General features: G+C 43.8%; 1 protein-coding gene across 4 annotated transcripts in view; it reads left to right on the forward strand.

The window, feature by feature from the left end:
- Nucleotides 1-13,886, forward strand: part of LOC129700483 (MAX gene-associated protein-like) — a 153,275-nt gene that overhangs the window by 116,040 nt on the left and 23,349 nt on the right. For all 4 annotated transcript variants that reach the window (XM_055641004.1, XM_055641005.1, XM_055641007.1 and 1 more), the window contains 5 exons: nucleotides 3,037-4,148; nucleotides 5,849-5,964; nucleotides 12,360-12,432; nucleotides 13,369-13,554; nucleotides 13,634-13,745. In XM_055641004.1, the coding sequence (XP_055496979.1) occupies nucleotides 3,037-4,148; nucleotides 5,849-5,964; nucleotides 12,360-12,432; nucleotides 13,369-13,554; nucleotides 13,634-13,745 (1,599 nt within the window). The remainder of the gene's footprint in view (nucleotides 1-3,036; nucleotides 4,149-5,848; nucleotides 5,965-12,359; nucleotides 12,433-13,368; nucleotides 13,555-13,633; nucleotides 13,746-13,886) is intronic.

Here is a 13,886-nt window from a genome sequence, read left to right on the forward strand (position 1 = left end):
CACTTTGCTATCAGATTCCTTTTCCTTGTCCAAATTGGTATAGTCCAAAGTGGTATAATTCTCAATATGTGAATATATATCAATAAGTGAATAAGTGTGTGTGTGTATATATATATATGTGTGTGTGTGCGTGTGTGCGCGTATATATATACGTATATATATATACATACACACACATATATACATGTACATATATATATACACACACACACACACATATATATATATATATAATTAGACCGTGGGACCCATTGGGTCCCTGTCACACGCGGAAGCCTGATCCTCCAACGCAACCCGTTCACCCAATGCAATATTCCACCGCTCACCCTTAGCCCCCAACTGCTCAGGCGTGGCTCATTTCCCGTCATCCCCAGCACTTTCTCCCCCTCCACTTCACCCTCCCTCTTCTTTTCCCTCCTCCCCAATCCCTCCCTCACCTCCATCTCCCTCTCCTTTCCCCCACCCTCAGTCACTCCGTCCCTCCCTCCATAACTCATTTCACCTCCCTACTCCCTCTGTCCCCCACTCCTCACTTCCCCAACCCCCCCCACGATCCCTCCTCAACTCCCCCACTACCCTTCCTCTCCCTCTATTTCCCACTCCCTACATCCCCCACTCCACCCCTCTCCCTCTATTCTCTCTCCCCACCACTCTCCCTCCTCAACTCCTCCCTCATCTTTCCCCTCTCCTACCCTCCCCCAATCATTCCCTCACCTCTCCTTTCCCCTACCTTCAATCATTCCTTCCCTCCATCACTCCCCACTCTACCCCCTCCTCTCCCTCTATCCCCCCTTCTCCCCCACTCTCCCTCCGTGCCTCGCCCACTTTCCCCCTCTCCTTCCCTACCTCCTCTTCTCCCTCAATCCCCCAGTCTCCCTCCTCACCTGCGCCAATTTCCCCCTCTTCCTCCCTACCCCCTCCTCTCCCTCAATTTGCCCACTCTCCCTCCGCACCTCCTCAAGATCTTGAGGTTGCTGCTCCTCTCCCTTCTTGTGTGCCCTGGAGGGGCATCAGCCCGTCGCCCCCCCAGAACCAGGCTCAGCACCCAGGTCTCAGATCCTTCGCGTGGCCCCGGAGGACCAGTAGCTACAGCCGCGCCTGCAGAGGGATTAGTGGAACAACGCTAAACCGAGTTGGCGGCCGGTGACTGACAGCGGATGCAGCCAATCAGTGCGGCAATAGTGCAGGAAGGGGCAACGCCGTCTCGGCGGTGACTGACAGGAGAGGAGACCAATCTGCGCATGCGCGTCTTTTAAGATTTTTAAACCTTAATAACCTTTGAAATATACCACTGGTCGGAACAAAACTTGTTGCACTTGCAGCACAGGACACTGCCGAGTAAGGTGGTGAAAAACCGTAGTGCTATCGTGTACCGTTTTTGTGCAAATGTAAAACCAATGTAAACCAAAAGATAACAAGATGACAGTTTTAGTTATGTATTGATATATATATATATGTCTTACTGAATATTCAGTTCCCTCAGTGCGAGAACTCTGAAGATTCATGGTCCTCTGAGTAAAGAAACCTCCCTGTTCTCACTGGCCAATATCCATCATAGACTGTCCCATGTCTCAATTCTCCAGCTGAAAAATAATCTGAAATAAATATTGATATTTTTACTGAGGATCAGAGTTGTTTTTTTGTCCCTATAGCCAAGAAATTGAGACGTGACCCTGTTTGGTCACATTGGAAATGTAATATGGTAGTTGTTGCACACAGCTACTGAAATTGGGGTTCTTAAAAGTCAAAGATCTAGATACTCGAGTTAAAATGCACTTAATTAAATCAGGTATTTGAAACAAACCTACTGTCTATAATAATAACATTCAAACATGACTTTTGGGGAAGTCCTGCTATCCCTATTTGATCTGCCCTGCATATTTTTACTCCAGTCATTTGCTTTATTTGTTTGCACCAGAACTACAGTAAAGTGGTCAACTTTTAAGTGACCTCTGAAATGACAGTGCAAGCCATTCAGTAACACCAAATTGCCCCTTTTACCACTTGGATGTACGGCATTTAAGGATGAGGATTGTATCATGATTTGCCAACGGATCCCACATGAGAGATTTTTTTTAAAGCAAGCTTGTTCCGGCTTAGTTCTAAGTGCTGTACCAGTCGATAGCTATTACTGCATCCAGTGGTCTATGAGTTGAAATGGCAGTCTCCCACTGTATTCTTTGGTGCTACCTTTGATGCAGTGAGTGAGGTCACCCCCCTCTCCCCCGCTGCTAACCGATTCTATTCGCTGCTGCCCGTTTCCCCCCCCCTACCCCCTCCTCCACTCCCCTCCCCCTCCACACCCCCCCCCGCCCCCCCTCCCCCCCCCCCCCCCCCTCCCCCCTCCCCACCCCCCCCCCTCCCTTCCCCCCCCCTTCTCTCCCCCTCTTCTCTCCCTTCATCTCTCCCCCCACTCCCCACTCTCTCCTCCCCCCTCTCTCCCCCCCTCTTCCCCCTCCTCTACCCCCTGCTCTCTCCCCCCTCTCCCCATCCTCTCTCCCATCTACTCTCTCTCCCCCATCTCTCCCCCTTCTCCCCCCCCCCTCTCTCCCCCCTCTCACTCCCTCCTCTCTCTCCCCCCTTCCCCCCCCTCTCTCTCCCCCCCCTCTCTCTCCCCCCCCCCCCCCCCCCACCGGGGTTAGAGTGTGTGTGTGTGACGCCGTAGCCCCCCCCCCCCCCCCCCCCCCGCAACCGCGCATTGAAGGGATGGGACCCAACGTTTCTCCTTGGTCTGGTCAACTAATATAATTCCTGCTCCAAAAAACCACTCCTCGCTTTTGAGTCTCCACTGCTATCCTTTTCACCTAATCATAATTTCTGCTCTCACTATTAAACTTCTGGATATGCAGCACAGATTGGTGAAGATAAATGTACGGAAGTGGAAGTCAAAGTAGACAATTCCACACAAGAAGATAATTGCACCTACCATAATATGGAACTGGACTGCACAAAATCTAACTTATTTCTATTTTTTATAATCTCAGTTTGTTTTATCGTAACATTTCCGCTTTCTTATTTTCATATTCTTTGGCTCAGGGAGTGGAAATCATCTATCTACACCAATAAAATCTTATTCGGTGGCTTCATCTCCTAGCAGTGTCACTCTATGTCCTGAAGGGATAATACCAAAAAGAGGAAGGCCACGTTCAACCCCTGTTGTAAAACCAGCCTGCGTTGCTTTGCAAACTTCTACACCTCAATCAATTTCTGCAGTCGTGTCAGAGGTACCTGTTAAAACTACTTCACAGGCAAAGTTAGTAACTGTTAATGGTATTGGTCAAACCATCAATGCAGGGCATCTTGTTCGTCTTCAGCCAGTGGGATTTCCTCTACTGCAGCTGCCTCGAGAACAGAAAAATATATTAAATGCCACCATAACTGCTGGAAAGTCATTGAAGCTCGCAAATCAGTCAGCTGGCTCACAGTCATTTGAAAGAGCAGGTTCCGAGAAGACTGCCAACCAGAATAATAAATCAGAAGAGAAGTTGATTGAAACTGGGCTAGAGGAGATTCATGTTGCCGGTTCTGAGCTTATTGAGACAACGGTGTCTCAGGATGTACCAGATGAGGACCATGTAAATGCTGATCCATTGCCAGAAGTTAAACAGGCGACTGATGCATTTCCTTCCACGCCTTCAGTCCGTGAGGCGGACGATGAGTTGGAAGATGATTCTATGGACCATCAAAATGCATTTGAACACCCTACTCCAGCAGAATTGGTTGACCATTCATACACCAGTGAAAAACATATTGTGGAAGAAGAAAATGAAAAATCTGTACTGGATAATTCCACAAGAACTGGTAAAGGAAGTTCTGTTGATAAAGATTCTTCCAGATCTAACCGTGAAGTGGTTGATAAGGAAACGGAGGAAATGCCCAGTATGGAGGAGAAAAATTGGTTGCAAGATGAACAGGTGGAAGTGGAGATGGAAGATAAAAAATGTTGGTTTGAAGCAAGTACATTTAATGTTCCAGCTAAAAGGGAAGAAGATATGCTAAAAAATCCAGAGAATGACGAATTAGACTTTCATCAAAGATTACTGCAATATGAAAACTTTATGGACTCAGATAAAGATACTGACTCTCAGAGTGATCTGGAGGATGGTGACAGTCAAAGTGATGCAGAGAAAATTGACATTGAGAGAATGGTGAGTAGTTTCACTTGTCGACATTGTAATGATCAGCTTGTTGTTTGACTCAGTATAGGATAGGTTGTGTTTTTTTTACTAGTATTGTCATTTTACCAAATAATATAGGGATTACCTTATGAGCTGCATCCCCGTTAATTTGGTTTCTTTTTCATGCAAAATGTAGATCCATTTGATTTTGAAATATTTGGTTACCTCTTTAACCCAGAACTGTCAGGGTGGCAAAATGATAAGGAAAAAGTGGTATATAACTCATCGTATCAACTAATCACAGTTAATATGTGTGATTAATGCAAAAGTGTACTGTATATGCTGATAGAAATAACTGTTTGTACTCTGCCTGCAGCATTGTGCTTTGAAACATGCATATTCCAGGTTCTTCTGATTGGAAGCAATATTTTTAATAAGGGTTCCACCTGATTCTAAACTCCAGCATATTTAAGATAGACACAAAATGCTGTAGTAACTCAGTGGGTCAGGCAGCATCTCTGGAAAAAAGGAATAGGTGACGTTTCAGGTCAAGATCCTTCTTCTGACTGAGTGTCAGGGAAAAGGGAAACAAGAGATAACGTGCTCAGCAATCTTCCCTGTCCCTATACTCCCTCCCTCGACTTTGTCCAGGGACCCCGATAGTCCTTTCAGGTTAGGCAGAGGTTTACTTGCACCTCCTCCAACCTCATCTGCTGTATCTATTGTTCCATGTGTGGCCTCTAATACATCGGTGAGAGCTAATGTTGACTGGGCGATCGTTTCGCTAAACACCTCCGTTCAGTCATCTGTGATGATCTGTGATCACTATGTGATCTCCCAGTTGCTGGACACTTTATCTCCCCTTCCTGTTCCTATACTGACCTTTCTGTCCTGGGCTTCCTCCATTGGCATAGTGAGGCCAAATGCAAATTAAAGGAACAGCACCTCATATTTTGCTTGGGCAGCTGACAACCCAGCAGTATAACTATTGATCTCTCTAACTTCAAGTAACCCATGCATCCCTTCTCTCTCTGTCGCTCTCACACCCTGGTCATCATTCAGCTGAGTTTCATTGTCTATAACTCGTTAAATTGTCTATAAATCACCGAAGCCTACAGCCAACTATAGACCGTTGTGGGCTCCACCGTTCCTCGATCATCATTACTTTTCTGCATGGGATGTGGTGTACAGCTTTTTCACATGTTGGCCCTACTTGTTACCAGCACCCATGCCCCCCTCCCCTCTTTCACACTGTACCTCCTGACATTTGTTTCTATTGGAGAATACCCATTCTCTCAAAATTTCCCTCTCCCCTATAGATTCCCTCTCATCCATTGCAGCCATTAACTTTATTGCAACTGTCCCTGCCTTTAAGGACGAATCGCTTTCTGAAATGAGTGTGCAGTAAATTACCAGAAGATTTGTGAACTGCACTCTTTCTAGATGAAAATCGCCAACGCTGCATCAAGTAATGTTTGGACCAATTTCTCCAGTTCTTGCAGTGAAGTACAAAATACAAAAATGATTCAGCTGGTCAGAACAGGGTAAAAATCCAATTTCTAGGCAGTCTATTTTAGTGACAAATGCAAGATGACATGTCATGAATTTCAAGTTTATTCTTAATTTCTATAAAGCGTGTATAGGGCAGAGGCTGTTCTTCAAAAATGTAGTGTTTTGGATAGTGAGTGAGGAGTCAGTATCGTGCTTTGCTAACCTTAATGTTTTCACAGTTCGACTCAACCTCCAGTGAAGAGGCAGTGGACATCGAGACTGTGGAGGAACTCTCTGAGAAAATCAACATTGCTCGTCTTATTGCTTCTGCTTCTCGCCTTACAAGCAAATCTAAGTAATGTGATTTTTTAAAAATACATTTGAAGTATAATCTGTTTAACATAATGTGTAGTTACAGATTTCATCTGTTAAATATGTATATAGGAGTATTGATGTAAATGTTCATATCGAGACACTGTTCCCATCAGTAGATGGTACAAGCACCACAGAGTACAGATTCAAAATTTTGTCAAAAATTGCAATGGGTGATGTGAGGAAAATAATTTTGAGGTGAAAGGAAGTTGCTATCAGAGCTTTTGAAAATAAATAGGGGATAGGCACAAGTGAGAATAATCTGCAGACGGTGGAAAACCGAGCAGCTGCCTGGATAGCTCTACTACTGCAGCAGGTCAGGTGCCTCTTTCTGAAATGCAACAGTTCTATGGCTGTCTGTATAGTGCATTTACAACCTTGGTAGCAGTTGTGGAAGGTCAGTGCTGTCTAGGAGGAAGTTTAGGTTGGAGATAGCTGAACAAATGTATGAGATGAAACCTTGTTTAGTTACTAATTTGTTTGGTAGTGGTAATGTGTCTTACGAAGATTCTGGTCAGAACAGAACTTTTCAAGCTCAAGTTTGCATTTATTGTCACATGCACCAGCTAAGGTACAGTGATATTTGAGTTACCAAACAGCCATACTAAGTGAAAAGCAACAATTCACACAGCCACATGAAATAAAATTTAACATAAACATAACCATGGAATCAACATTCCATGTGATGGAATCAACATTCTAATAATCACTGTGATAGGAGGGTAATAAAGTTTTGAACCAAATCTTTCCTCCTTTGTAGAACAGACCAAATGTCAATATATCCCAGAGGTTGACACAGGGCTGAATCAACCTGAAACGTCCCCCCGCAGCAGAATTCGGTGCTGAAGGCACGATCCGGTCCCCCGATATCCAGGCTCCTCAGCCAACTCGTTCACCCATGGTTGGGGCTGAACCCTCCGCAGTCGGTGCTGCCGACGGTCCGATATCCAGGCTCCCGCGTCAGGATGATGGAAACTCCGCCGTCGGGATTGATTGGAACTCTCCACGGCATGGAGCTCCAGAGTCGGCCTCTTCTTAAATTCCACAGGCCCAGCGATTGGAGTTCTTCCACTGGCGATCCTCGGCAAAGGATCCCAGGCTCCGCCATGTTAAAGTCCGCACGCCCATGACTTGAAGCTCTGGGACGGTCTTCAGGAAGGCCGCACCACTCCACATTGTTAGGCTGTGGGGGGACGGAAACGCGATACAGAGAAAATCGCATCTCCGTCGAGGTAAGTGACTGAAATTTATTTTCCCCAATTTACTCCCACCCCCCCAAATAAAACAAACTAAGAAACACTAAAACATACTTTTAAAACATACTTAAAATAATAAAAACAAAGAGGGGACATACAGACTTTTGGCGAGTGGCGCCACCCGGTAGTTTTGGGAGATATGTTGAAGATTTGATTGTGGGAAATGTTTTGGTCACTAGATCTCCAAGTAATTAAAATAATGAATGGTTTATGCCATAGGCTCAACATCTTCCTCAAGTGGCTTGTTAAAACCTGGTGTCTTGGAACACATATAAAACATTTCTGTTTTAATTGGATTAGGTTTATTTGAAGTACTCGAACTTGATTTTGTTTTGGTAAAAAATTATACAGGTCTTCAGCTTGTTTGAAATAATTATTTTAATGTGGCCGTAACAGGCTGCCCCCTCCATCTCCAGGGAATCTTAGTTGTCTCAGATGATAGGTGAAGTACTGAAACCTTTTCCTATGTATCTTTGCAGGCAACTGCATAGATGCAAGCTGTGAGGAGTGATTTAACATAAAATCTATATCTGTAGTCCTCTTTTATACATTGTCCAGTCTTTACAGCAGCTTCTGTTCCAAAGAAAATAAACCCACCCTATCCAATCTTTTTCATAGCTAACCTCATCGATTTCCTTTGAACTTTATTCAGTGTAATCTAATTTATCTGCGATCTCACTACAATAGGAAGGATTCCATTAAACTGGAAAGAGTGTAGATAAGATTTACAAGGATGTTGTCAGGAATTGAAGGGCTGAGCTAGAGAGGTTGGGCAGGCTAGAACTTTATTCCTTAGATGGACAGGATGTTGAGGGGTGATCTTATAGAGATGTATGAAAGCATAAAGGGAATAGATAGGAAAACCACAAGCACATATATTTAAGGTGAGAGGGGCAAGATTTAATATGAACCTAAGGGCCAACCTTTTCACCCTGAGGGTGGTTGATATATGGAACAGGCTGCCAAAGGAGGTAGTTGAGGCAAGTACTATAACAGCATTTAAAAGACACTTGGACCGGTACATGAATAGAAAAGGTTTAGAGGAATAAGGGCCAAACGCGGGCAAATAGGATGAGCTAAGACAAGGCATCTTAGTCGGCATGGACGAGTTGGGCCGAAGGGCCTGTTTCCATGTTGTATGCCTCTGACTTATTGTGTAACATTAGTGCCACAGAGTATACTACACACTAAAATACAAAGTTGGGCCAAAGGGCTCGTTTCCATGCTGTATTACTCCTAAGACTCCAGGAGCAGAAGTGTTTGCAGTATTTAAGTGGTCAAATAAAATTCTGGCATAATCTCCTTGCTCTTGTATTCCACGCCTCAACTTAGCTTGTTTCACTGCCTTTTTAATTATCTGTTGTTAATACACTCCTAGGGTAGTCTGTTGCTCCACAGCTTTCAGTATCCTCTACTTTTATTGCATCTCTCTCTCACACCTTGAGATTGAACGTCATTTGAAGTTTTCTGCTCAACTGAGTAGTTAATTAATACCTTGCTGCATCTTAGAGCTGTCTTCCTTGCTGCAAACCAAATGAACATTTTTGTATTATCTCGTTTAACTCGCTCCATTTATTTAAATTTTAAAGCATCATTACATTGTACATAAAACTCTGAAGCCCCATTGGTTCTAGCCTTCCATTGCCGAAAAAACCCATCAGATACTGTCTTCCCCATTCTTTATCTGAGCGGGTTTTGAATTCAGTTTGGCACACACTCCATTAGATCCTGCAAACATACTTTTTTGCATTGCCAGTCATGTGGGACTTCATCAAAAGCCTTGAAATAATGTACAGTGTCTGTCAGGGTATGGAGACCTCTATTACATTGCTTGTTGCAGCAGTGATTCAGCTGATAATATAATCGATTGATGAATGGAGGATTGAGGCATTTTCTACATCTTGAAGGCATTTCTGAGGTTGAATCTGCTCCATCGTTCCTCTGCTCACCTGAATAAGCAGGGAAGCACTGTGAGAGTCATGGTTTTTTTTACTTCTCCAGTGCTTTTAACATCATCCAGCCTGCACTGCAATGGGAGCAAACTGACAAAGATGCAGGTGGATGCTCCATTTGTGTCCTGGATCACCAACTACCTGACTGGATGACCACAGTACGTCAGTCTACAGAATTGTGTCTTGTACATGGTAGTGAACAACATGGGATCGTCCTGTCTCCCTTCCTATTCACCATCTACACCTCGGACTTCAGATACAACTCGGACTTCTGCCACCTGCAGATGTTTTTGGATGACACTGCAATAGTGGGCTGCATCGGTGAGAGGAGGGAAGCTGAATACTGAGGTGTAGTCAACGACTTTGTCGAGTGCTGTGGGCTAAATCGCCTGCAGCTCAACACCGACAAGACTAAAGACATGATGGTGGATTTTAGGAGGAAATGTCCCATGTCTCCTGTCTCCATCACGGTGGTGTGGATGTGCAGTTTACCAAAGAGTACAAGTACCTTGTAGTGTACCTGGACAGTAAACTTGACTGGTTCAGGAACGCTGAGGCCCTGTACAAGGGACAGATCCATCTGCACTTTCTGAAATGGCTCCTCCCCAATCATTGCACTCCTCAATCCTGGACTTTCCACTCGTCACTTCAATTTCATGTACCTTGTTAACACTGTTGGCAGATCAATTTCCCTCCTGGGATAAATAAAGTTCTATCATATCGTTAGTCCTTGCAAATCCTGAAGTTGTTCGGACTGAATTCCTCCTCGAGCTAAGTTATGATGAACTACTGTGTTCGACCTTCAGTCAACAGCTTAATAACTTAAGGAATCAAAATCTCAAAGCCTCCACATTTGTTGTTTGTTTACTTCTCTTACTCATATTATTGGGCCAGTTTAGAAAAAATGGGTGAGTTTGGACATTGTTCTATTGTTGGACGTATCCTACATCGTACAGCTAGGCTTAATTGGTATTAGATACTTGGACATTAATGTAAATGTGGAGTTTGTGTTTATATGGACACTGTTTTACAGTGGTTTGTTCTGTATAAACCGCATTTAGGGATATTTCTTGCATCGTGGCTTTAAGTTCTTTAAAGTAGATGCTGACCAGTATTTATCTTTGTTGTTCTTCAGTTTTGAAGTAGATGGGATCAGTGTTGACCTCCAAAAGTGCATTAATGAAATATTTTTAGAATCTAACAAACTGGGCATGTGTTCACATTTATTCCCTGTTACATCTGCTGGTTGATACGGGGAGAAAAGATGTGGCACGAAGGTAAGCTAGCCAAGAATATAAAGGAGGATAGTAAAAGCTTCTTTAGGTATGTGAAGAGGAAAAAATTAGTTAAGACCAAAGTTGGACCCTTGAAGACTGAAAAAGATGAATTTATTATGGGGAACAAGGAAATGGCAATGGAGTTGAACAGGTACTTTGGATCCTTCTTCACTAAGGAGGACACAAACAATCTTCCTGGTGTACTAGTGGCTAGAGGATCTGGGGTGACGGAGGAACTGAAGGAAATCCACAATAGGCAGGAAATGGTGTTGGGTAGACTGATGGGACTGAAGGCTGATAAATCCCCAGGGCCTGATGGTCTGCATCCCAGGGTACTTAAGGAAGTGGCTCTAGAAATTGTGGACGCATTGGTGATAATTTTCCAATGTTCTATAGATTCAAGATCAGTTCCTATGGATTGGAGTGTAGCTAATATTATCTCACTTTTTAAGAAAGGCAGGAGAGAGAAAACAGGGAATTATAGACCAGTTAGCCTGACATCGGTGGTGGGGAAGATGCTGGAGTCAATCATAAAAGATGAAATAGCAGCCCATTTGGATAGCAGCAACAGGATCAGTCCGAGTCAGCTTGGATTTACGAAGGGGAAATCATGCTTGACTAATCTGGAATTTTTTGAGGATGTAACTAGGAAAATGGACAAGAGAGAGCCAGTGGATGTAGTGTACCTGAACTTTCAGAAAGCATTTGATCAGGTCGCACACAGGAGATTAATGGGCAAAATTAGGTCACATGGTATTGGGGGTAGTGTGCTGACATGGATAGATAATTAGTCGGCAGACAGGAAACAAAGAGTAGGGATTAACGGGTCCCCTTCAGAATGGCAGGCAGTGACGAGTGGGGTACCGCAAGGCTCGATGCTGGAACCACAGCTATGTACAATATACATCAATGATTTAGATGAAGGGATTCAAAGTAACATTAGCAAATTTGCAGATGACACAAAGCTGGGTGGTAATGTGAACTGTGAGGAGGATGCTATGAGAATGCAGGGTGACTTGGACAGGTTGGGTGAGTGGGCAGATGATAGCAGATGCAGTTTTATGTGGATAAATGTGAGGTTATCCACTTTGATAGCAAAAGGAGGAAGGCAAACTATTATCTAAATGGTGTCAAGTTGGGAAAAGGGGAAGTACAATGGGATCTGGGGGACCTTGTTCATCAGTCAATGAAAGTAAGCATGCAGGTACAGCAGGCAGTGAAGAAAACGAATGGCATGTTGGCCTTCATAACAAGAGGAGTTGAGTATAGGAGCAAAGAGGTCCTTCTGCAATTGTACAGGGCTCTAGTGAGACCACACCTGGAGTATGCAGTTTTGGTTCCCAAATTTGAGGAAGGACATTCTTGCTATTGATGGAGTGCAGCGTAGGTTCACAAGGTTAATTCCCGGGATGGCGGGACTGTCATATGCCGAGAGAATGGAGCGACTGGGCTTGTATGCTCTGGAATTTAGAAGGTTGCGAGGGGATCTTATTGAAACATATATGATTATTAAGGGTTTGGACACGCTAGAGGCAGGAAACATGTTCGATGTTGGGGGAGTCCAGAACCAGGGGCTAGTTTAAGAATAAGGGTTAAGCCATTTAGAACGGAGATGAGGAAACACTTTTTCACGCAGAAAGTTGTGAGTCTATGGAATTCTCTGCCTCAGTAGGCAGTTGAGGCCGGTTCTCTGGATACTTTCAAGAGAGTGCTAGATAGGGCTCTTAAAGACTGCGGAGTCAAGGAATATGGGGAGAAGGCAGGAACGGGGTACTGATTGTGGATGATCAGCCATGATCGCATTGAATGGCGGTGCTGGATCGAAGGGCCGAATGGCCTACTCCTGCACCTATTGTCTATTGTCTATTGATACATAAACATTTTTCCTTCCAGATGCCATTTCCACAACCCATACCTTACAAATAAATCGGATGAGGAGGAGGAGGGTGACATCAAATCCAAGCCAGTAAGTTCCTGTTTGGAGGAAGGAGTTGATAGGGTACCCTCAGAGGGAGATAATACCTGTGGGTGGAAAGCATTAGTGCATTAGGGGGGTTATTTCATATCTTATCATTTGTACTGCTGAAAGAAGTTGGAAAATCTGCAACTATAAGAGTTGGTCCTGCTGTAACCCATAGCAGGCATCACTTTTGTCACTGTTTTGCAATATAAGAAAATAGAAGCAGATGTAGGCCAGTCCCATCATTCAGTAGGATTGTGGCTGATCTGCCCAAATCCTCTACTCCTGTGGCAGTTTCCTATTGTTAACTCTCTTATCTTTCAAAACCATTTTCTTATTGCTCTTTACCCACAACAATCTTTGCTCCACAAATTGCTGGGGTAGAAAATTCCAGAGATTTGCCATCCTCTGTGAGGTTAACTACCCATCTCAGTTTTAAACATAGGCCACCTGTTCTTGTATTTCTGTGTCCTTGTTCAAGATTCTCCTTTGAGTTAAAACCTCTCACTATCCTGTCTTGGAGACACAAAAGACTGCAGATGCTGGAATCTGGGGCAAAAAAATAAAATAGAAGATCTTAGCGGGTCAAGTAGAATCTGTAGAAACGAGATGGATGACATTTCTGGTCAGGACCCTGCGGCAAGGTCCCGACTAAAACCATCAACCATCCCTTTTTCTCCAAGATGTCTTTGTTCCAACAGATTTTATCTACCATGTCATACTTTCAGGATCTTGCATATTTCAATCAGATCACCCCTCTTCTAAATACTCTATCTCCAGTTTATTTAGCAATTCATGATAGGAAAACACATTCATCCCTGGAATTGATTTTAGTGAATACAAGAAACATTTCCCATTCCCTGCTTTGTCTGATCCCAATGACTGTTGACAACTGCAAGAATTTCTGTACTGTAAAATCTTGATTATTTCTTACTCCTTTAGAAACACATTGCTCATCTCAGTAAGGAAGCGAAAGATCGGCTGGATGCTCTAGTAGTGTATCTGACTGCTCACACAGTAAATGAGCGACGGAGGCGTTCTAAGAAGCGACACCTCTTTGAAAAGTTGAAGAGTACTTTGGCCATTCGTGGGGAGGAGAAGGTTTCAAAATACTTTATCCTGAAGCAGGTTTGTAAAGATATTTGAAATGTCTGAATGCCTGTATTGTTCGGAATATTTTGTGACTGTTAGTTTTCTGCCGTTGTAGGCATTTGCAGAAATCCAGAATCTGCAGAATTATTCTGATTGTTTATCAGCTGGGAAAAGTATCCAGACTCGCAGAAGGGATTTTCTTATTCGAAAAGTCTCTCTATTGACAGGTAAGGACTGGCTGCTGCTATTCAGTGCAGAAAACGAACTTTCTCCTCTGATACAAAACTACATAAAGATTAAACATAAACAGCCACCCTAAGAATCCCTAGGGCACACAGCATATGCGGAGACCCACATATCCACATATT

Source organism: Leucoraja erinacea, chromosome 9 (assembly GCF_028641065.1).
Source record: "Leucoraja erinacea ecotype New England chromosome 9, Leri_hhj_1, whole genome shotgun sequence".
In the NCBI taxonomy this organism is placed as follows: Eukaryota; Metazoa; Chordata; class Chondrichthyes; order Rajiformes; family Rajidae; genus Leucoraja; species Leucoraja erinaceus.